Source organism: Giraffa tippelskirchi, chromosome X (assembly GCF_054371585.1).
Source record: "Giraffa tippelskirchi isolate mGirTip1 chromosome X, T2T-mGirTip1v1.2.pri, whole genome shotgun sequence".
In the NCBI taxonomy this organism is placed as follows: Eukaryota; Metazoa; Chordata; class Mammalia; order Artiodactyla; family Giraffidae; genus Giraffa; species Giraffa tippelskirchi.
Window position 1 is genome coordinate 43,836,245 of NC_137289.1, and position 23,987 is coordinate 43,860,231.

Below are 23,987 nucleotides of genomic sequence, written 5' to 3' on the forward strand. Positions count from 1 at the left end.
GGAGGAGTTGGTTGGTAAATAAAACAAGAACACAGACACACACATATAATTTCAAATTGTGGTGTGTGCTTTGAAGGGAAGAAACATGTTTCAGGAGTGTGGTTGGGGAGTGTCTCTTTGGGAAGGTGAGGTTTTAAGTCAAGACCTGAAAGGAGAGAAGCTAGCTGTGGAAAGAGTGAGGGAAAGAGCATTTCAGGCAGAAATAATGGCATGTGCAAAGGTCTTAATTTAGGAAGAAACTTGGTATGTTAAAAAAACGGAGAGGAGGCCAGCATTGTGGTACAAGTTGCCTTTGGAAAGATAGTCAGGGCTGAAGTTATATGGGGGCTTTGGAGGCTGTGGTAAGAAGTTTGAATTTTATTTAAAGTACAGTGGGAAGTCATTGGACAATTATCAGTTCAATTCAGTCGCTGAGTCGTGTCCGACTCTTTGCGACCCCATGAACTGCAGCACTTCAGGCCTTCCTGTCCATCACCAACTCCCAGAGTCCAACCAAACCCATGTCCGTCGAGTCAATTATGCCATCCAGCCATCTCAACCTCTGTTGTCTCCTTCTCCTCCTGCCCTGAATCTTTCCCAGCATCAGGGTCTTTTCAAATGAGTCATCTCTTCACATCAGGTGGCCAAAGTATTGGAGTTTCAGCTTCAACATCAGTCCTTCCAATGAACACCCAGGACTGATCTCCTTTAGGATGGACTGGTTGGATCTCCTTGCTGTCCAAGGGACTCTCAAGAGTCTTCTCCAACACCACAGTTCAAAAGCATCAATTCTTCGGTGCTCAGGTTTCTTTATAGTCCAACTCGCACATCCATACATAACCACTAGGAAAACCAGAGCCTTGACTATACAGACCTTTGTTGGCAAAGTAGTGTCTCTGCTTTTTAATATGCTGTCTAGGTTGGTCATAACTTTCCTTCCAAGGAGTAAGCATCTTTTAATTTCATGGCTGCAATCACCATCTGCAGTGATTTTGGAGCCCAGAAAAATAAACTCAGCCACTGTTTCCACTGTTTCCCCATCTATCTGCCATGAAGTGATGAGACCGGATGCCATCATCTTAGTTTTCTGAGTGTTGAGCTTTAAGCCAACTTTTTCACTCTCCTCTTTCAGTTTCATCAAGAGGCTCTTTAGGTCTTCTTCACTTTCTGCCATAAGGGTGGTGTCATCTGCATATCTGAGGTTATTGGTATTTCTCCTGGCAATCTTGATTCCAGCTTGTGCTTCATCCAACCCGGTGTTTCTCATGATGTACTCTGCATATAAATTAAATAAGCAGGGTGACAATATACAACCTTGATGTACTCCTTTTCCTATTTGGAACCAGTCTGTTGTTCCATGTCCAGTTCTAACTGTTGCTTCCTGACCTGTATACAGGTTTCTCAAGAGGCAGGTCAGGTGGTCTGGTAAGCCCATCTCTTTAAGAATTTTCCACAGTTTATTGTGATCCACACAGTCAAAGGCTTTGGCGTAGTCAATAAAGTAGAAATAGATGTTTTTCTGGAACTCTCATGCTTTTTCGATGATCCATTGGATGTTGCCAATTTGATCTCTGGTTCCTCTGCTTTTTCTAAATCCAGCTTTGAACATCTGGAAGTTCTTGGTTCATGTACTTTTGAAGCTTGGCTTGGAGAATTTTGAGCATTACCTTGCCAGCATGTGAGATGCTTGCAATTGTGCCATAGTTTGAACATTCTTTGGCATTGCCTTTCTTTGTGATTGGAATGAAAACTGACCTTTTCCAGTCCTGTGGCCACTGCTGAGTTTTCCAAATTTGCTGGCATATTGAGTGCAGCACTTTCACAGCATCATGTTTTAGGATTTGACATGGCTTAGCTGGAATCCCATCACCTTCACTATCTTTGTTTGTAGTGATGCTTCCTAAGGCCCACTTGACTTTGCACAGCAGCATGTCTGGCTGTAGGTGAGTGATCACACCATCATGGTTATCTGGTTCATTAAGATCTTTTTTGTATAGTTCTTTTGTGTATTCTTGCCACCTTTTCTTAATATCTTCTGCTTCTGTTAGGTCCTTAACATTTGTGTCCTTTATTGTGTCCATCTTTGCATGAAATGTTCCCTTGTTATCTCTAATTTTCTTGAAGAGATCTGTATTCTTTCCCATTCTATTGTTTTCCTCTATTTCTTTGCATCGATCACTGAGGAAGGTTTTCTTACCTCTCCTTGCTATTTGTTGGAACTTTGCATTCAGATGTGTATATCTTTCCTTTTCTCCTTTGCCTTTAGCTTTTCTTCTTTTCTCAGCTATTTGTAAGGCTTCCTCAGACAACCATTTTGCCTTTTTTCATTTTTTTTTTCTTGGGGATGGTCTTGATCATTGCCTCCTGTGCTGTGTCTTGAACCTCCATCCACAGTTCTTCTGGCACTCGATCAGATCTAATCCCTTGAATCTATTTGTCACTTCCACTGTATAATCGTAAGGGATTTGATTTAGATCACACCTGAATGGTCTAGTGGTTTTCCTTACTTTCTTCAATTTCAGTCTGAATTTGCCAATAAAGAGTTCATGATCTGAGCCACAGTCAGCTCCTGGTCTTGTTTTTGCTGACTGTATAAAGCTTCTATATAATTGAAATTTCAATATATAATTACATGTTAAAAACTAGTGAGTTATTTCACTTTATTTTAAATCTTTGAAATCTAGTGTGTATTTTACATTTATAGCATGTCTCATTTTGGACTCGTTACATTTCAAATGCTCAGTTGCCAAGGATGACTGTTCGCTACTGTATTGGACAGGGCAGGTCAGTAGAGTTTATTTGTGGCTCTTGGATGTGCTTGTCTCTCACACAGAGCTGGTATTGAATTACTTAGAAAGTTCTCGTATGTACTTTCTATTTTCTCACTCATGTTCTTGGCTATATGGTTCTTACTACTTAGAATACCTTTCCTTGATATTTTGTAAACTCTTTATTCTATATAGGCATTGCAGTAGTTATACTTATCTTCAGCTTTTGAAGTCAGACATAATATCCTCGTGAAGCTCTTCTCCAGCTCTTAATAACTGTATGTCCTTGTGTCGTATTATCTCTGGTTTTTAGCTTTCTTGTATGTGAAAAGGAAAATAAACATAGGGATGATGTTGGGATTGAATGAAATAATGCATATAGAGTATTTATCACAATGTCTTATTAATTCCTCAACAAATAGTTTGTTATTATCATTGTCATCTGTTTCAAACATACCAATGTATGTTAGTATAGTATAGTATATGGATGTATCATTGGGCGGTGGAGTCAGATAGATTTCAGTTCTAATCATGGTTTAACGTCTTAATTCCTCCTTGGCCTGTGTAAGTTATTTAATCTCTCTGAGCCTGTTTCTTTATTTAAAATGTTAACAATACATACTTCATAAGCTTTTTGTGAGAATTAAATGTGTGCTTGGCAACTAGTTCAGTAAATGATACTCAGTAAATGTCATAATATTTCCCCTTGGAAAGTTAACTTTTATTAGCTTTATTTCTTCATTTGTAAGAAGAAATAATAAGGCATAAATTGTACAATTTCATTATAAATAAAATATGAGTTGCACCTGGTATAGTATCTAACACAATGTAGACACTCGGCAAATGCTAGCAATTGTTGTCTTTCATCCTTCAAAGTTAATCTCAAATGCTGCTTTCTTAGGTGAGGCCTTTCCTCACCTTCCCAAGGAGAATTAATCTCTATTTTCTCACAGCGATTTGTATTTAACTTTGTTGTTGTTGTTTATTTGGTAAGTTGTGTCTGACTCTTTTGCGACCCCATGGACTGTAGCCTGCCAGGCTCCTCTGACTGTGATTTCCCAGGCAAGAATACTGGAGTGGGTTACCATTCCCTTCTCTAGGGGATCTTCCCGACCCAGAGATCAAACCCTCGTCTCCTGCTTGGCAGGTGGATTCTTTACCACTGAACCATCTGGGAAGCCCCATTTACCTTTGTCGTATCCTTCAGAACAGATAAGCATACTCCCTCTCTGGGCTGAGAATGCTTTGAAAGCAAACATATTAAAATTCATCTCGTCTCAGGTGTTCAGCATAGTGCCTGAACCCTTGGTAATTGCTTCCCTAAGTTTGTTGATATACTCCTGAAAAGTATAAAATCAGTATTTGGGGAAGAAATGTAGCATATCAGGGACTTCAGTGTTGGATAATCTTGGGATAAAACTTAGACTGCCATTTGCAAGTTGTATGTCATTGGGTCATTTTTTCAACCCTTCCTGGCCTCAGTTTCCTTTTCTGTAAAATGAGAAAGCACCAATAACCTGCTAGAGTTTTCACAAGGAATGTGAAGTATTATCTTTAAAATACTTAAAAAAAAAACTTAGCCCAATTCTTGGCATATAATCAGTGGTCAATGTAGAGTATATGGTAAATTTGCAAATTAAAGTGAAAACTATTTTGCAGCCTGGGTGGCATACTGTATGTAATTCAGAAATTTGCAAAGACAGCTCTTTCCTCACACCAAAACAATTGCTTATTCAATGCTTTACAGGCATTTTTTGGCCTTTTTTCTTTTAATTACTTAATGGTCTTTATTTATGAAGCTAAATATATTTTTAGAGATAATGAAGAAGAAATGGTTGTATTAAGGTTAAAAAACATTTCAGCATTATATGGTGAAATTTGACAAACTCATAAAAATAGGTCTTTATCAAGATGATTTTCTAGCAGAACTATCTGCTTTTCTGAATCTCTCAGGAGAAATGATAGGCTATTGTTAAGGCTATTGTTAACCTATTTTACAACAGAGCATGTGAAAATATTACATGAGGGACATGAATAAAGTGTTTTATATGATCTGATATTTTTCTCCTCATGTTTTTTAAGAATCTTACATATCAAAAATATATATTCTATATTATCTAATGAAATTTTAGGTCAATTATGTATTATCTATTTAAGAAGAAAACCCTAACTGCCCTTAGAATTTGTATTTCCACAGTATGGAAGATTTTTATCCAAATAAAAATCATGGTCCTGACTCTGGAATCGGAAGTGATAATGGAGAGAAACGATTGTCTACAACAGAAGTGAGTCTTTTCTATTACTGAACTATTTTATTTTAAAATTTTATTAGAAAAACAAAAAAATTTTCCTAGAGCTTTGAAGTAGAAAGGCACTTGCACACATTTCATTTATTTTGCTTAAAAATGTGATCAGCATTGCATTTTATGACCTCAAGTTAAAAAAAAAGACACGCACAGTTTTAAAAGCAAAACAGTAAACCTCATATTAATTTTTGGTTTTAAAACTGGATATTTAAATCAGGTGTTCTGTACTTCATATATGGAATTAAAGCAACTTAATCCTTATCATATGTTTAAAATGCCTCATTTTTACTTTTTACTTATTGCATTCAGCCATCAGATGATGACACAGTCAGCCTTCATTCTCAAGTCTCAGAATCAAATAGAGAGCAGACATCAAGAAATGACAGTCACTCAGTGGGAAGTAAACCTGATTCTCAGAAAGGTAATTCATAAGGTGTCTGCTGTTTTTATGTCATGTATATAGCCCTTTTTAAAAATGAATATTTTTTTTAAAGTGGGCTTTAAAAATAATAGTGTGTGCATGCTTGCTAAGTTGCTTCAGTCGTGTCCGACTCTGTGCAACCCATGGACCATAGCCTGTAAAGCTCCTCTCTCTATGGGATTCTCCAGATAAGAGTACTGGAGTGGGTTGCCATGCCCTCCTCCAGGGGACCTTCCTGACCCAGGGATCGAACCAACATCTCTTGCATCTCCTGCATTGGCAGGTGGGTTCTTTACCACTAGCGCCACCTGGGAAGCCCCCAAATTATAGTATCTTTGGTCAACTCTTTTATTGAGAAAAATACACTTTTTTTCTAAGCACTGCAGTGTCAGAGCACACTGTTTACTATTCATATTTTCTAATAAGTATTAATCTATACTCAGATCAGGAGGTGTATGATTTTACTGACGCCAACACAGATGATGTAGTAGTTCCTGAACAAGGAGATGCACATATTGGATCATTTGTTGCTTTCCTTAAGGTAAAGAAAACTTTGAACAAGTATCAATAACACGTTCTCCTTAATCTCACAAAAGTGAACCATACAATTTAAAATGATAACTTTCTTTTATATAAGGGAAAAGAAAAAGGTCCTGAAAAATCTCAGAAAAATGAAGAATTGGGAGATGAAAAAAGGTAAACACACATAAATTTCCAAATTGAAGTACTGCTTATTAAATACTTGAAATATCATTAGATATTTCTGCTTGAATGAATAAATTCTTTGTTCGTTTACCTGTTAAGTTCAGATAGGTAATTTGTGAATATTTCATCTGTCTGCTTTCCTCAATGAAGCTGAAAATTATAGTAAACATATAAGTTGAATGCAGTATATACACTGTTTTTCTCCATAAGTGTAATTATAATGTCCCCTATCATTATTATTGAAGAAAATTATACTTTCCCATACATTGCCTTATTTGAGCTATTTAGCTATTCTTTAAAACCGATGGTATTGGTATAATTTGACCAATTAGGAAACCGAGACCTGGAGTTTCAAATGTCTCAGACTGAGATGTTCTGACTCTTGGTTTAATAAACTACATTTCATGAGACTGGTTATGGTAATTTTAAGGGTATTTACTTCTCTATTTTATTAATTAAAATAATTTACTTTGGATCTTTTCTGTATCCTTTATCTTATGAAACGATAGAAATTGACCTAACACATTTTTTCAGAAAGGAAAGAGTATTTGTTGAATACCTACCATCTATCAGGATCTGTGCTGCGTGCTTTCCTATGTTTCTTACTTAATCTTCACTAAATCCTACAGGGTGGATATTGTCCACATTTTTACAGATAAGGAAGGTGAAGCTGGGAGACTATTAAGTTTCTTGTCTAAAACCACTTAGCTAGTGTCCACTAGAACCTCAGGTGTGAGTCTAGCTCTCTGATCCCCAAGTTTTTCTCTTTTCTCTATATTGTGCTTCCCTCCAATGACCTCATTGGTAACTTTTTAATAGTCATTAATTAATCATCTCTGGTGCCCTATAAGGAGATACAGTGCTTTGTTTTACTCTCTGTTTCATTTTTCTCTTACTTTCTCATGTTATCGCATGAGGACAGTTGTCTTACCTTGAGAGACTCCAGTAGCATGCAAGATATGGTAAAGATACAGAGTCTTAGGTTTGATACCATTGTTTATTTATTTACTTACTTGCCTGTTTACCGTGCCATGCAGCATGCATGATCTAGTTTCTTTCCCCACCAGGGATTGAATCTGTGTCCTCTTCAGTGAAAATGCAGAGTTTTAACCACTGGACTGCCAGGGAAGTCCCTGACACCATTTTTTTAAAATGAAATGCCTTTGGGATAAAATTACTAGAGTTTAGAGAACAATTTTAAAATTTCTTTGTTCTTTTTAAATGACAAAAAATATACATATATGTTAATGAATTTTTTTTGCAAATCTGCCAATCTTATCTGAATCTATTTTGCATTTCCACTACTTAAACATTTTACACAGAGATTTTAAAAATCACAATAAATGAACTGATAAAAGCAGAGTGATTTGATAAAATGAAAAATTTTCATAACATTTTCTATTTATTTCTAAAGATAGGCCAAATAGAGCTCTGTGGTCCTTATTACACTCAAGATCGAGAATATGCATTGTTAAATTACTATGGCCATTTCACATTTCAGAAATTACAAAATGGTAATGCAGTTTACTTTGTTAGCCATTAATTATATTAATATAACCAGTATGTGTGACATTTTCTATTGAGTAGAGAAGATAGATATTAACATGTTTGTATATTGCTTCAATATTCTTTATTTCTTATTTTAACATTTTAAATACAAGAAAATTTCACATGCTATTAAAAATAAAAAATGGTTTCTACATCTGAAAGCTGGCATAAAATATCATCTGCCTTACTTTTTGGATAAATCATGTTTATGTTACCTTTCAGACTTGGGAAAGAACAATTACTTGCTGAGGAAGAGGATGATGGTTTGAAGGAAGTAACTGATTTGAGGAAAATAGCTGTTCAGTTATTGCAGCAAGAGCAGAAGAACAGGTATTTTTTTCAGTAATGAGGTTTAAATGGGCAAATTTTGTAATCATTAAATCTAATATTTAAAGATTGTCAAATAAACAGTAAATAAGAAGACCATCTAGTAAAAGACAATAGGAAATACTTAGGAAAGAAGTATAAAATTACATATATAATTAACAGAATACTTTATACCCATATAGTCATTCTATTTATTGCTTCAGTATCTTTTTTATTCCTTTGTGCTAAATAATAATAATTGATATTCATCTTAGCTCACAATAGCATGATATAAGCATTTTTTCCAAGTACATGTCACAAGTATATAGTGTGCTTTTTATCTGATTTTGAGTTACTTGGGATATGTGTAAATTCCTTAAAATTGAATTATATAATCACTGATTAAATCAGTGTGACAGTTTGAGAGTCAGAGGTTCACTTCAGTCTGTGTCTTGGTCAAGGAGCATTTCTCCCTCTGGCTAGGCTTTCTCCAAATGCATGTTATTGGCAATGAGGAGGACATTGTGTTAATGAGTATAAAATCAGTGCAAGTCCATTTTTTATACAGAGAAGGTTCTGTGTGCTGCTGAGGGTGGGCTGTTATTGCCATCTTCATGTACTAAGAGTGCTACATTTATATTAATACTTTCGAAATAATAAAGCAGAACTGAGTTTTTGTTTGTTTTGAGAAAATTAAAAGAATAATTTTGGTGCATTTAACTTGGATAACTACTATGTTTTTTACATATTCAAAGCAACAAATGTTTATGGATCATGGGACCATGTTTTAGGATGTTTAAAAAAGTATGTTGGCATTTGCTTAAAGATGTTTTGAAAAATAATTACAATTAAAACTTATTCAATGACTGATGTGTGTTATTAGGGGCCACTATAATATTTTTTAAAATAGCCACTAAGTATCTCTTTGTGCACTGCTACTACATTTATAGAATTAAAAACCATACTAGAAAATATCTTTACCCCTTCTATATCTAATGTATCCTCATTCCCAATTGACATTTTTCTTCTGTCATAACTTTCTGTCATCCTTTTTGAAGCTTATCTTCTAATCTTTTCTGTGATTCATTTCTAATGTGCCTTTTTTAAAATTGACCACTTATGAGGTTGTATGTGTTTTCCCCCCTTCAGTATAAAGTATTGATGGCCCCATTGGTTTAAGAGGCTTGATGAAGCAAGCCACCACCTGCTCTATGTAGCTTAAAAAATAGTTAAGTTTCTACCTCCCCTACTTGGCAGGTGAAAAAATTGCATTTATCATTATGAACAGAGAATATTGATTTTATAAGAACCCACAAAAATGTGTATTTCCCTCATGTCCAGAATTGCATTTGAGTGTATAATTTTAAATTTTAATATAGCCATATCTATCATTTCTATATTTTCAGTTTTCTCCTATTGTTGTATCAGTTTTATATCTATCCCTCTGACTTAAATTACTCTTTCAACCTAAATACATCAAATGATGTTTCATAGGTCTTGCTTTTTGTAATAAGTACAAAGCAGTACCTAGCTCTGCCTTGTACATAGTAGGTATTCGTTAATACTGTTACTGGTTAATTACTTGAAAATGAGATCAAATTTAAAGCTAGTAGGAACCATTAATTTAGTTAATATGTTCTCTCTACATAATTGTTATTTTTGAAATTTATGCAAAATTAATTTCTTTCTCTGAGCTGTTTTGCCATTCTCCTTTTCAGATGTTAGTGCATATAAATATAAGAGCTTTTTGGATTAATAATCAGTGACATTAATATTATAATAACTATGTCTAATTTTTGAAGGCATTAAAATTTTATGATATCTGGTCATAAAGTAAGGAGTGCATTTTACTTTTAAAATGTGTAATCTATAGACAATTTAGATCCCTAGCCAATTCTGCTCATGGCTAAACTTAAACTGGGCTCAGAATTTTCTTATGCTGAATCTAGTATTTTTTCCATTAAATAATATCAATCCTTCCTTCTAAAATATCCTGCTATTGCTTATATCTCTTAGATTTAGATAATTAAAATTGTTGTTTGCTGTTACAACACATAAATTTGGGTGAGTCTAAAAGTCAAAAGTAATCTTGTAAAAAAATATATTCCTTAGAGGATTTGAGTTTTTATACCTTCTCTGGTTGTAGATTTCCCCTTTCACAATGTATTGTTTTAGATTCTAGCTTTATTAAATGAAGAATCTGAAATGCTATTTAAAATTGCAAATCAACCAGAACTTGTAACATTTCTTTTTAAGTTTTAATATAATCATTGCCATGTTTTTGTCTATTTAATGTTAGTCTTGATTTAAAATATTTTATCTGGGGTAAGATTATTCTTGTATAGCAAGAAGTACCACTTAGGATTTCTACTTTGACTGTATGCTTACTCTTTAGCTGTTCTTTAGCTAGCTATTAGTGGAAAGTAAATGCAGTGTTAACTCTCAGCTAAATCTAAAAGAAGCCAGACATTGTACTTCAAAATTAGAGGGAATTTAAAAACAGCTTATGTTGAGTTCAGTGATGGTTTTCTTAAAGCAGCTTTGCCACTTTAGTTCACACTATTTTTAGAAAAACTATATGTAATTCTTTAATAAGATTTATACTAGTACTTGGTGGATGAAACTATCCTAGGAAAATAACAAGAGAATATTGCACAGAATTAATAATCAAAAAGGGTGGGAAAAGAGATCACCAAGTAAACTGTCAAGTAGATAAATCATAAGTGTTCAAAGTCTGAAGCCTAGTTATTTAGAAAACTGCCCTTCTTTGTCTAATTGAGATGCATATATTAAACTACTTTGTATTGACAGTTTATTTATTTTTAAAAGCTAATATTTATCCTCCTTCTTAAAAGATTGGATTATTTTTACTTATATTTGAGTGTATTGAAGTCCCCTTGAGTCAGTAACGTTGTCTATATTAAAATAGCTGTTCCACAAATCATAATTTTATTTTTACTATAATTTTGGAAGTTAAATAAAAAACTATTATCTTAAAATAATATTGCTCTGTAAATTATTTAACCAATTCTTCAAATTTCCACCAACTCTACTTATGTATCTTAGTATTAGAGAAGTGGCTACTGCTCTTTCTTATACTGATTTTCTTACTATGTGGCTTAATAAGTAAATGTTTAGCTGGCTTTTTAAAATTTGATTTTCATGCTAAAGAAAAGATCATATGAAGACTTTTGCAATGAATAGCTTCAGTTGATTGGTTCGCATAGCATGTTCATTCCTGTTAGCTTATTCTGTAGTATTTTCTAATACATATTTACTTTTAATAATTATTTGATGTGCTTTTACGTGTGTCCTGAGAGTTTTTACTTACTGTGGAAAGATGTACTTCTGAGTACTATGTAATACAGCTAAATTTTAAAAGTAATTATGAAAGTTATATTGAAATATAATTAAGGAACACATAAGGCAAAATCAGATTTTGAGCAGTTTATTATTTTATTTTTGAATTATAGAAATTATGTACATTACTTTTTCATGTGATTTTTTTCTTTTTCTGATCATATGAACTCTTAATTTGAGGAGCATCATGTTAACTTCTAGCTTGTTATAACTAATTAGGTAGTTCTCTCAACCCTTAAAATCTATCCATTCTTTCTTTTCTGCTTGCTTTACTAATGACTTCCCTATCCTCTCCCAAAACATCTTACTTCTTCCATCTTTTGGTTTGGTTGATGTACGTGAAATATGAATACAGACGGAGGCCTTTATGTTATAGAGCATCATTCAGTGAAAAATTCTTCCAGAGGACCAGAACAGCAGGACGTGCATCAAGGTATCTAGAGCTTGTGGACACCTTAAGTATTAAGTGGCCAGGTTGATGCAGCTGAATTATATATATACTCTTTTACCTAAAACTCAGTACTGGTACCTGGATTAGGGCAGTGTGTTAATAATATAGAATAGATATTTAGATAAAACAGACATTTATTTTGACTCTGGTAATCACACAGTAAAACATTAAATATCAATGTACACAGTAAAATTTTTCAGAGAATTTTCAAGTATATAAAATATATTTTATCAGTAAGTAGAACTCAACATTTTTCTTCTCTAATGTGACTCATGCACATCAATAGTCACAACACTAGTGAGTGTGGTGTGGGAAGAATTCCGAATTTACTGCAGTGGAGGGCATTGTAGTTGGATGCCCCCTTCCAAGGGAATAATTCTGACCTTCCCCCTCCTCCAGGATACTTTGCAGTGCTACATCTCCTTTTTAAATCAATTTTTACTCTTTCAGTTTTATCGAGATATCATTAACATACAGCCTTGTATAAGGTGTTCAGTATTATGATTTGACTTCCGTAAATCATGAAGCCATTATCATAAGCAGTTTAGTGAACATCCATCATTTCATACACAGAACTGAAGAAACAGAAAAAATATTTTCCCATGTGAAGAGAATTCTTAGGATTCACTTCCTTTTTTAAAAAATTACTCTTTAATGATGTATTTTTTCCTGATGTTCTTAGATACTTTATTATCTAAATTCCTCTGCCTTTGGGGATTCAGTATGATTTTAGTGCCTGTCCACACAAAGAAGAATAAAGGTGTCAGTAATCTAGAAATCACTTGGTGCAAAGCTACACTGCTTTGTGTGTGATACTTGTCATTTGCCTCTCACTGTAGCTTCCTCCTGTTGAGGCTCTACTAGATCTTAGCTAGTGAGAAAAACTGGGGTAATGGAAATTGGTTTCTTTATGAAACCATCTTTCTGGAATTACCAACATATTTATTTCATTATATATTTTAATAGTCAATATGTATCTTTAATTTGAAATTCTCTTCTTCTGTGTATTCTTTTGGTAGTTGACATCTGATTATATTATTTTGAATAAAAGGCAGATATTCTACTCCTTATAAAACTAAACTTTAAAATTGAAAACTAACATTTATATCTGTAGTAAATAGATAAATATTAAGAACTCAAATATATTAGTTACTTATATTAAAGATAGTTTATTATTCATTGCTTTTGACTTTGAGGTCAATACTTGGAATTATATAAAATTATGAACAAATGGTTCTCTCATGTAGTGGTTTATCACTCTTTATTTTTCTTTCTTTTTTTGATTTTCTTCAAGTATATTGTTTCATTCCGTTATTAAAAGTTTTATAGACTTGTGGATTTTTTTTTAAAGAATTGAACTTTAGCACTGGCTTTGCATTTGGAATTAAGGTTTATTATTTGACAAAATGATTGTTTATTACATCGACGTGGCCCTATCATTTGCTATGCTGGGAAAAATGAAATCAGTTATGATGGTACTTAAACAATCTGCATCTCTTTATCTTCTGTCTCAGCTAATGGCTGGAAAATATCCAAGCCTCGAGAAAGGGTTATGGAAGAATTGGTGAGCTTCATTCCTTCATAATAGCCAGTGAGCTTATGAGCATCTGATCTAAATAATATTTAAATATTGTTTTCTAGCAAAGATCTTCATGGACCAGATGCAGTTTATTATCGACATTTTTATATCATGTATATACATTATTCTCTTTAATATATTATGAAATTAATGTGCTGATTTACTTCTAGGATTCTTAATCATTCAACTTATGTCATAAGAAACAAGCCAAAACAAACTATGGAATGCGAAAAGAGGTATAAAAATATCTTAGTTCTTATGGTTAATATTATATAATGAGAGTTGATCCTTGGACAGTAATGTTCCTATATGTAGGCTTTAATAGAATAATTGATATCAATTTAATATAATGAGATAATTTAAAGAAGAAATATGGCTTTTTAAATGTTTTTTTAATGTATTATACAACACAAGTTAAATTGACTTTTGATGTAAACAAAGCCGATTTAAAATTTTTGTGCTCATACCTGCATTTTGTTTTGATGACAGAATCATTTATCCATTTGTTGTTGTTTTTCAGTCACTAAGTCATGTCCTGCTCTTTGCAATGCTATGAACTGCACAGTACACCAGGCTTTCTTTCCTTCACTGTCTCCCTGAGTTTGCTCAGATTCGTGTCCATTGTGTTGATGATGCTATCCAACCATCTCATCCTCTCACCTCCTTCTCCTCTTGCTCTCAATATTTATCCATTTAGCAAACATTTATTGTATTACTATTATGGTCAGAAATAATATATTTATCATTGATTATATTTGTTCTCTATATTATAGTTCACTTTTTACTTTCTTTTTAATTAGGTATTACTCAATTCTTCTATATGAATACATAGTCTAAATCCAGGTATATGAATTCCAGAGAACTAGAAGACCTTGAAAGTTTCTATTTATTCTTTTTGGTGGTTTGAAAATTTGCACCAAACTCAACTTCTGAGTTATTCCTGTGGGAATATAAAAGTTAAAGGCTAGGGTGTGGGTACAGAATAACACACAGAGAGAATTAACATTTGTTGAATGGTTGTTGTATGTGTACTATTCTTAGTGCTTTAGCTGTATGATCTCATTTAATCCTCATAATAACTTAACGAAGTTGTTGCTATTGTCATCCCCATTTTATAGGTGAGAAACTGAGGCTCAGAAATTGCCATAGCTTTTCAGGGTCACATAGCTAGTAAATAGTATGCTGCTGCTAAGTCGCTTCAGTCGTGTCTGGCTCTGTGCGACCCCATAGATGGCAGCCCACCAGGCTCCGCCGTCCCTGGGATTCTCCAGGCAAGAACACTGGAGTGGGCTGCCATTTTTTTCTCCAGTGCATGAAAGGGAAAAGTGAAAGTGAAGTCGCTCAGTCGTGTCCGACTCTTAGCGACACCATGGGTTGCAGCCTACCAGGCACCTCTGTCCATGGGATTTTCCAGGCAAGAGTACTGGAATGGGGTGCCATTGCCTTCTCCAGTAAATAGTATAGTGAGAATTGAAACCCAGGATATCTGGCTTCAGAACCCCAACTATTAATATATGGAAACAAGAACAGCTCGCTTTCTCCAGATGCATACATTTCATTGATGTCTTTTCCAAACTACCTTACAATCCAAACTGGACTTACTTCTCCCATATCTATTTATTCTCCTGTATAGTGCACCTTGAGTGGATGTGCCACTGTTTATATAGTCAACTTTGGAATCATTGGAAATTGCTTTCTCTTACACATTCTTCCCAATCCAGTCAGTCACAGAAAACTTTAACTTCTTAACATTATTTACATCTTAGCTTCTTAACATTATTTGCATCTGTCTCAACCTCTCCATTCCTGTTGCAGTTATGTTGGCTCAGGCCCTGTCTTTTCTACCTGGACTACTGCAACAGTTCGCAGCCATACCTCATTTCTCAAGTTTGGCCTACCTTTAAATCTGTTTTCTGTGCTAATGTTGTAAGAGTGATGGTTCTAAAGCACAGGCCTGACTATGTGTTTCAAACTAATTAATCTTCTTTTTCTAACTTTTAGGATAAAGCTTAAAATGTTTGGCTTAACCCACAAGACTGAAGTGAGTTTCTGCCTAGCTTGAAAGCCTCAGCCCGTATACTCTTGCACTGGGACCTTTTACAGCTAGGAACCGTAGTACTCCTTCCTTTATTCCAACATGGTTTTTTCACATCTCTGTGTTCTATGTCCTGGTGTTTCTGCTTGGATTGCCCCTTCTTCTTCCATTTTTTACTTAGGCTTTTAGAATTCAGCTCAGGCATAAGATAACTTCTTATACCCAAGTGTAAAAACATTCATCTGTCTCAAATTTCATTTGTGTGCATGTGTGTGCTCAGTCACTCAGTTGTGTCCAACTCTTTGTGACCCCATGGATTGTAGCCCACCAGGCTCCTCTGTCCATGGACTTCTCCAGGCAAGAATACTGGAGTGGGTTGCCATTTCCTCTTCCTGGGGATCCTCCTGACCCAGGGATTGAACACTCATCTCCTACATCTCCTGCATTAAACTGGATTTAACCCACTCTCTCACTTTTTGAATACTGATTTTTTATCTTACATGTTTTTTGTCCTTGAAGTTTCTGTTATTACCTTCTTTATCAGTTTCTTTCTTTTTTATTTAATTGGAGGCTAATTGCTTTACAATATTGTAGTGGTTTTTGCCATACATTGTCAGTTTCTTTCATTTCTATCTTAAGCTTCCTCACCAGGTTCCTAACATTGTCTTGAGAAAGCCCCAATTACCCAAACTTCAAAATGGTGATATTCAATCTTGGCCTTTTCTTTACAGAACTTAGTTTCACTTTTCTCATTTTCAGAACAGTCACCTAATTTTTTCTTTAAAAACAAAACAAAATTTTAGTTTTTTTCCTGTTTATTAGAATAATGTAGCTTTATTGTTTGAAAATAGGAAAATTTTATCAAAAAAGAAAAAAAAAAACATCTATTATCCTACTCCCCAGAGATGACAAGTCTTAATATTTTGGTATTTTCCCCTTTAAGCCAGTTTTCTATATATATGCATGAACATTTGCATGTGCATGTGTATTTCTGTGTACATTATGTATGTATATACATACACACACACAGCAGAGTTGTATTGCCTGTTACCTACTCAACAGCTCCGCTAGGATGTATGATGCATATGAGACTTAACCTTCCCAAATAGCACTTTTAATCATTCTCTTTGTCCCTCAAAACTTAACTCTTCTTGCATTTTCCCCCATTTCACAAAATGTCAACTCCATCCTCCTATTAATAGTTGCTCAGCTCAAAGACCTCAGCGTCATCTGTAACTTGTCACTTTCTTTCACATCCCAAAACTAATCCTTAGCAAATCCTGTTGACTCTACCTTCAAAATATGCCCAGAATCTGATCATGTCTTACCACCTCGACACCTACCACCCTAGCCCTAGAAATCTCTTACTTCAGTTGTAACAGCCTTCTACCAAGTCTCCTTTCCATCCTTGCTTTTCTCTACTCTGTTTTCAATGAAAAAAAAAAAAAGAAGAGGAAGGTTGGTATTTTTAAAATGTAAGTTACATCATGTTGTTCTTCAGAATTTTCTAATGATCTCCCATTTCATTCAGAATAAAAACTAGGGTCCTTTAAGGACTTGTGAACCTCTGCATTATTTGGCTCCCTACCGCATTCCTCTTGCTTTGTTCTTCCTGCTTGTTAGTTCTTCTCTAGTTATACTGGCCTCCTTGTTGACCCCCATTACACCAAGTTTCCCACCCTGTCAAAGCTTTTGCCTCGATTGGAATCATTTCCTCTCAGAAAACCATATGGCTTATTCCCTTGTCTTTACGTTTCTGCTCAACTTTCATTTCTTCAGCAAGAGATTCCCTGGACAACTTAGATAAAAGAGCATCCCTTTTCCATTCCTTCTTCCCTTTTTGCATACCCTGCTTTACTTTTATCCACAGAACTTAGTACTGTCTGACAATTGTAAATGTATACTATTTTACCATCTGACATTCTCAGTACTTTATTATTTATATCTCAGACTTCTTTATTTGTTCATTGTCTTCACCACCCCACCACCACCTGGGTGCATTACAGTGCTGTTTTTATCAATTAGTAAGAGGAGACTATTTGAAATTTCCAACACTGTGGATTTGTCTTTCTCTTTAAAGTTCTTTCATATATTCTAAAGCTGTTATTAAATACATAAATGTTGAGGATTATAATGTCCTTTTGGTGAATTTACATCTTTGTCATTATAAAATGACTTTTTAAAATATTCCTGGTTAGGGTGGCTTTGTGTGTGTGTGTGTGTGTGTGTGTGTGTGTGTGTGTGTGGTGTACGAGGTCTTAGTTCCTCAATCAGGAATCAAACCCATGCCCCCTTCAAGGGATGCCCAGACTTTTAACCATTGGACCGCCAGAGAAGTCCCCTGGTTATATTCTTTGCTCTGCAGTATACTTCCCTGATATTATATAGTCACCTCAGCTTTCTTCTAGTTTAGTTTCTTTCTTAGTGTTTACATGATATATCTTTCTTCTTCCTTTTATATTTAACCTATTTGTGTCTTTATGGAGAAAGGCAGTTTCTTGTTGTTAGCATATGGTAGTATCTTCCTTTTCTATCAAATCTGACAATCTGACTTTTAATTGCAATGTTAAGATTTTTAATATTTAATTGAAACTACTGGTATTAATAGATTTAAGTCTACTGTATTATTAGGTGTTTAATTTTTGTCTTATGCGTTATTTTTAGATATCTTTCCTCTTTTTTGCCTATCCTTTGAATTATATTTTAAAATTCCTATTTATCTCCTTTGTGGGCTTATTAGACATAACTAGTTGTTAGTGATTGTTTTAGGGTTTAAAGTATATTTAATTTATCACAGTCTACCTTTAAGTGCTATTATGCCATTATATATATTGGATAAGAACAAGAGTATACTTTTATTTCTTGCCTCCTGGCCTTTGCAGTATTGTTGCCATACGTTTTACATCTGTGTTAACATAATACATATTACATTGTTATTATTCTTGCTTTAAATAGTCAGTTGTTTCTTTAAAGAGATTTAAATAATCAGAATAACGTCTTCTATCTTTACGCCTTTAGTTACCATCTCCAGTGGCCTTAGTTCCTTTGTGTAGCTCTGTATTTCCATGTATATCATTTTCCTTCTATCTGAAAGAGCTATTTTCACATTACTTTTACTGCTGGTCTGCTGATGTTGAGTCCTTCAGTTTCTGTAATGCTTAAAAAAGTCTTGGCAATTCCCTGGTGGTCCAGTGGTTAGAACTTGGCGCTTTCACTGCTGTGGTACTGGGTTCAACCCCTGGTCAAGGAACTAAGATCCCATAAGCCACGTGGTGTGGCCAAAAAAAAGTATTTCACTTTCATTTTTGAAAGATACCTTTGCTAGTATAAAATTCTCATTTGATAATTTTGTTTTCTTTTGGTACCTTAAAGAGGTTTTTCTCCTGTCTTCTGGATTGCACTGTTTCCTGTGCAACTCTCTTGTTGCACAGGAAGAACTCTCTTGTCAGTTCACTGGACCTAATGTGTATTTTTTTCTCTGGCTGCTTTTTACATTTTATCTTTATCATTTGCTTTTAATTTAATTGTGATGTATCTTATTGTAGTATTCTTCATTTTTTTTTTTTTTGCTTGGAGTTCATTGTGCTTCTCAAATTTGTGTGTTTATTGTTTTCATGAAATTTGAAAATTTGAAGTCTTTATATATCTAACTATCTTTCCTATCACATAGCATATATTATTTTGGAACTCCAAGGTCACTTGAAGTTTCATGCAGATTGTCTAAAGAAATTGTATTTTTTTTAGTTTTTGGTAATGAATTAATATAATAAATATCCTATAATATTTTTTTACTATGTCTCTAGATACTACATTTCTTTTGGGCTCAAAAGTCCTTTAGAGTAGCTCTATGCATAGGGTGTCAGTAAATAATAAACGCATTTTGATGTTTTTTAAAGGAGCATAAGTTATTTGGAATTGAATACATTTTGTAAAAGTTTTATGTTATTAGTTTAAAGCATGGGCATGGGTAAATTCTTTAGATTTCTGGTAAAAAGAAAAAAATGATAACTTTATAATGTTAATAATGTATACCTAAGAGTAATTCTGAATATTTTAAATATTAAGGCAATTTTAATTTTTTAGTGTCTCAACAGATGAAGTTAATTCACCATTATCACCCCTCATATGGCAGGTAAGAGGAAATTAAATTGCTGTTATATCTAATATTTTTTTCTCATTTATTTCGTTAAAAGAAATTATCTTGTTACAGCCCTTAGAAAATCAAAAGGATCAAACAGATGAGCAGCAATGGCCAGAATCTCACCCTATAATCTGGCAGAGTGAAGAAAGGAGGCGGAGCAAACAGATTAGGAAAGAATATTTCAAGGTACTTTATTCAGTTATAAAATGTACTTTGTAATTATTAGTTTTGATTTTATCCATTTTTTTACATTAATATGACAGAATATAACTCTCTAGTTAAATACAGTAGATGTGTTATTTTATCTTGATTTCCTACATGTATGTGGTATAATTATATGATCCAATTATTTCCATAAAATTTCAGCAATTCAAAATAATTAAGAGTAGATAAGTGTGAATTGTGATTTGCCAGATACTTTACAAGAAATATGAATGTTTACTACACTGCTTGTTGTAGCAATATGTAATAATGTTTTAAAAGAATTGCCCAAAAAAGGTCTTTCATTGAGTTTGTTTCAATAAAGAGTTGACACATTTTCACAATTAGCATTTAATTGTTTCAGTGTAAATAAATGCTGTTTATATAATTCTAAAAAGCCTCTCCCCCATTTTCTTATTACCTTAATACATTTCTTAGGATGGTGTTTTGTCTTGGCTCAATTAAAGGCTCAGGCCATTTGAATTATCTCAAATTTCTAGTTAGCAGCATTTTAATGGAATTTCATTGTCTACACCTTTGTAAACATTGTAATATTTTTTGTCTATTTGTGATTCAGGTCTGCAGTATTTGTAGTGACCAGTCATTAGAATTGGAGTACTCTTGAATTTGTTATTGGAATTTCTGATTCAAATGAACAGTGAAAAGAAGTTCCTGCTCTATTCAGCAAATTTTGTTGTCTTTGTGGACTTTTTCAGTTTCCCCAAACCTAATTTTGTCTAATAATAAATATATATATATATAAGTACATAGTTCTAAGTTAAATTAAAGGTAATTTGAAGTTTTTATGACTAATAAATAGGATTATATTTCATGCTGTTATCAGTTTGATAAAAGTGGATCTCTATGCACATTGATCAGTTTTCTTTTTATGGATGTGAAAGAGATGGGCATACCAGACCACCTGACCTGCCTCTTGAGAAACCTGTATGCAGGTCAGGAAGCAACAGTTAGAACTGGACATGGAACAACAGACTGATTCCAAATAGGAAAAGGAGTAAATCAAGGCTGTATATTGTCACCCTGCTTATTTAACTTATATGCAGAGTACATCATGAGAAACGCTAGGTTGGAGGAAGCACAAGCTGGAATCAAGATTGCCGGGAGAAATATCAATAACCTCAGATATGCAGATGACACCACCCTTATGGCAGAAAGTGAAGAAGACCTAAAGAGCCTCTTGATGAAACTGAAAGAGGAGAGTGAAAAAGTTGGCTTAAACCTCAACATTCAGAAAACTTAAGATCATGGCATCTGGTCCCATCACTTCATGGGAAATAGATGGGGAAACAGTGGAAACAATGGCTGAGTTTATTTTTCTGGGCTCCAAAATCACTGCAGATGGTGATTGCAGCCATGAAATTAAAAGATGCTTACTCCTTGGAAGGAAAGTTATGACCAACCTAGACAGCATATTAAAAAGCAGAGACGTTACTTTGCCAACAAAGGTCCATCTAGTCAAGGCTCTGGTTTTTCCAGTGGTCATGTATGGATGTGAGAGTTGGACTATAAAGAAAGCTGAGCACTGAAGAATTGATGCTTTTAAACTGTGGTGTTGGAGAAGACTCTTGAGAGTCCCTTGGACTGCAGGGAGATCCAGCCAATCCATCCTAAAGGAGATCAGTCCTGGATGTTCATTGGAAGGACTGATGTTGAAGCTGAAACTCCAATACTTTGGCCACCTGATGCAAAGAACTGACTCATTTGAAAAGACGCTGATGCTGGGAAAGATTGGGGGCAGGAGGGGAAGGGGACGACCAGGATGAGATGGTTGGATGGCATCACCGACTCAATGGACATGAGTTTGGGTGGACTCCGGGAGTTGATGATGGACAGGGAGGCCTGGTGTGCTGCAGCTCACGGGGTCGCAAAGAGTTGGATGTGACTAAGCGACTGAACTGAACTGAACTGAACATATATTTGGAAGTAGTATCATATGCCCAAAACAAAAATGTTATATGTCTTAGTCTGTGTAAGTTTATGCCATCATCAATTCCTGGATCCTTTTAATGAGCCTCACGTTACCTGGTAAATATGAGAGATAATGAAGAAATAAAAGACACAAGGAAAAAGGGAAGGACATTCTAGGTAGAACCCTGGTCAATACCCTTTACAAATCTGCAGTTATATTTACATTCTGGCATTTATTAAAGTCCCCTCTTTTTGTTTATGGAACTTGAACAAAGGCACTAAAGGAAATTTGTTAACAGATAAAACTTGATGAATAACTGATGATGTGGTATAAATTTTAATATTTTTAACTAATAAAAGAGATTTGATACTTATTTGAGCCATTAGTGTAGTAAAAACATACAGATTCTGTTTGTCAAAATACTTACATTTGGCAGTTAGTAAGTGCCAGGCACTTTTTAAATACTTACTTTACAAATAGCAACTTATTTAATCTTTATAACCCTATGAGTAGGTACATTTATTACCATTTTTACTTTATAGATGGGCAAATTAAGGCACAGAGAGGCTAAGTAATATGCTCCAGGTTGCTTAGGGTAATAAATATCTGAGTTTATTGAATGCAGAGCCTATGCTATGCTGCCTGTTGATCTACTGTTGATAGCCTAATACCAAATGAACACTTCTGTTTTTTTAATTTATTGTAACTCAAGTAAAACTCTCAATAAAAGTCTTAATAGAAGCCTCAGTGAATCTTAAAAAATAGTTATTTAAGTAGAATAATTTGTTGTTTAATATTTTGTTTTCTATGGCTTAAGTATACCTTCCATAATATTACCATTTTATAAATTGCTAAGGGATCAAATGAGATATTTGAAGAGTTCATAATCATCATTCAACAAATGTGAATTTCTACTATAGTTAATAAAGTAGGTGCAAAGATAAGCTGGGAATTACTGGGAAATGTTTTAAGCAGATATGCAGTTCTCCTCAACAGTCAGAAGATGTCAGTGTTAGGACACTAAAAAATTGAATGTCAACAATTTTTTTCCTAAGATGTTAAAAAAACTGTAAAATTGAGATACTACTAAATGAAGTCAAAAGTGTCATTCAGATTTGCCAATATTTTCATGATTAAAATATCATCAATTTCTGTGAAGTATCTTTCTTTCAAAAAGAAAATTTCTTTTAATCACTTATCCCTCAGGAATCAAAAGGCTTACTCATAAGATATAATATTGAACTTAATTTGGATATATAGTTAATGTATACTACTCTAGAGATACATATCAAATTATCACTAAACTCACTCAGTGATGGCTCCTTTAACTTTGCTTTGTTATGAAACATAGAGCTTTTGTGCAACTTTACCCCAGCACATTTAAATGACAGAACCACAGGATTTCTATGTTTGTGTCCCATGGTAAATTAATCATGATGCTGTTATTTAGGAGATTTATTGAAAATGTGTGTGTGTGTAAACTCTAGCTCTCTGGTTTCTTAGTTGCTGGGGCTGGTTTGGGGAGGTATGTTTTTCAGGTAAGCCCCTGAAACGAAATTAAAAAATGTTTCGACATAATTGGCCAGATGGTGTGAGTAAGAAGATAATTTAGGTCAAACTATATGAGTAAGTATATCATTGTAGGAGAGTTATATTAACTCTTTTAGACTCTTGGCCACCCTTGTTTAGATTACTATTCTAGTAAATAAAATTTAATGTCATTGTTGCTGAAATAAAATCACCGCATTTCTCAAAGTAAAGGTATTCCAGAAAATACATTACTTTAAAAAAAAACTTAGAGAAATTTGTTAGTATATAAGCAAAGTATGAAAATCTAACCTTTTGTTGATAATGTTCAATGTAAATTAGTAGCTTTCATTTCTTGTAGGAATGACAATACAAATTTCTAAATGCATTTGATGATTCTTTTCTAAATAAAGTTAAAAACACTAGATAATTATACTAAATTAGTTTTAAGGATTATTTGATTTATTTAAATGCCATATATATTTGTCTTCAAATGTATCTCTTTACTTTTGTGATAAAGCATTATGACTCTTAGAATACCTATGTAATTTAGTAAATATAGTACGATATTTTAATTAGGCTTAACCTGAAGGAAAATATTTTCGTGTATTTTCTCTGACCATGTTTAATTGTATACCAGAATAGGGAAGCCAACTGGGCTTGTGAAGTGGATTGATTTGTTCTGAGTCAGTTTGTGCACAAGTACTATCTTTCCTGTGAACTTAATATG

The 23,987-nt window shown here is 33.9% G+C and overlaps 1 protein-coding gene across 4 annotated transcripts in view; it reads left to right on the forward strand.

The window, feature by feature from the left end:
- Positions 1-23,987, forward strand: part of LRCH2 (leucine rich repeats and calponin homology domain containing 2) — a 101,299-nt gene that overhangs the window by 55,609 nt on the left and 21,703 nt on the right. For 2 of the 4 annotated variants that reach the window (XM_081567854.1, XM_081567855.1), the window contains exons 7-15: positions 4,945-5,032; positions 5,363-5,474; positions 5,918-6,015; positions 6,112-6,170; positions 7,950-8,057; positions 11,749-11,826; positions 13,594-13,659; positions 19,542-19,590; positions 19,669-19,785. In XM_081567854.1, coding sequence (XP_081423980.1) covers positions 4,945-5,032; positions 5,363-5,474; positions 5,918-6,015; positions 6,112-6,170; positions 7,950-8,057; positions 11,749-11,826; positions 13,594-13,659; positions 19,542-19,590; positions 19,669-19,785 — 775 coding nt within the window. The remainder of the gene's footprint in view (positions 1-4,944; positions 5,033-5,362; positions 5,475-5,917; positions 6,016-6,111; positions 6,171-7,949; positions 8,058-11,748; positions 11,827-13,593; positions 13,660-19,541; positions 19,591-19,668; positions 19,786-23,987) is intronic. The other 2 variants (XM_081567856.1, XM_081567857.1) reach the window with 1 other exon arrangement.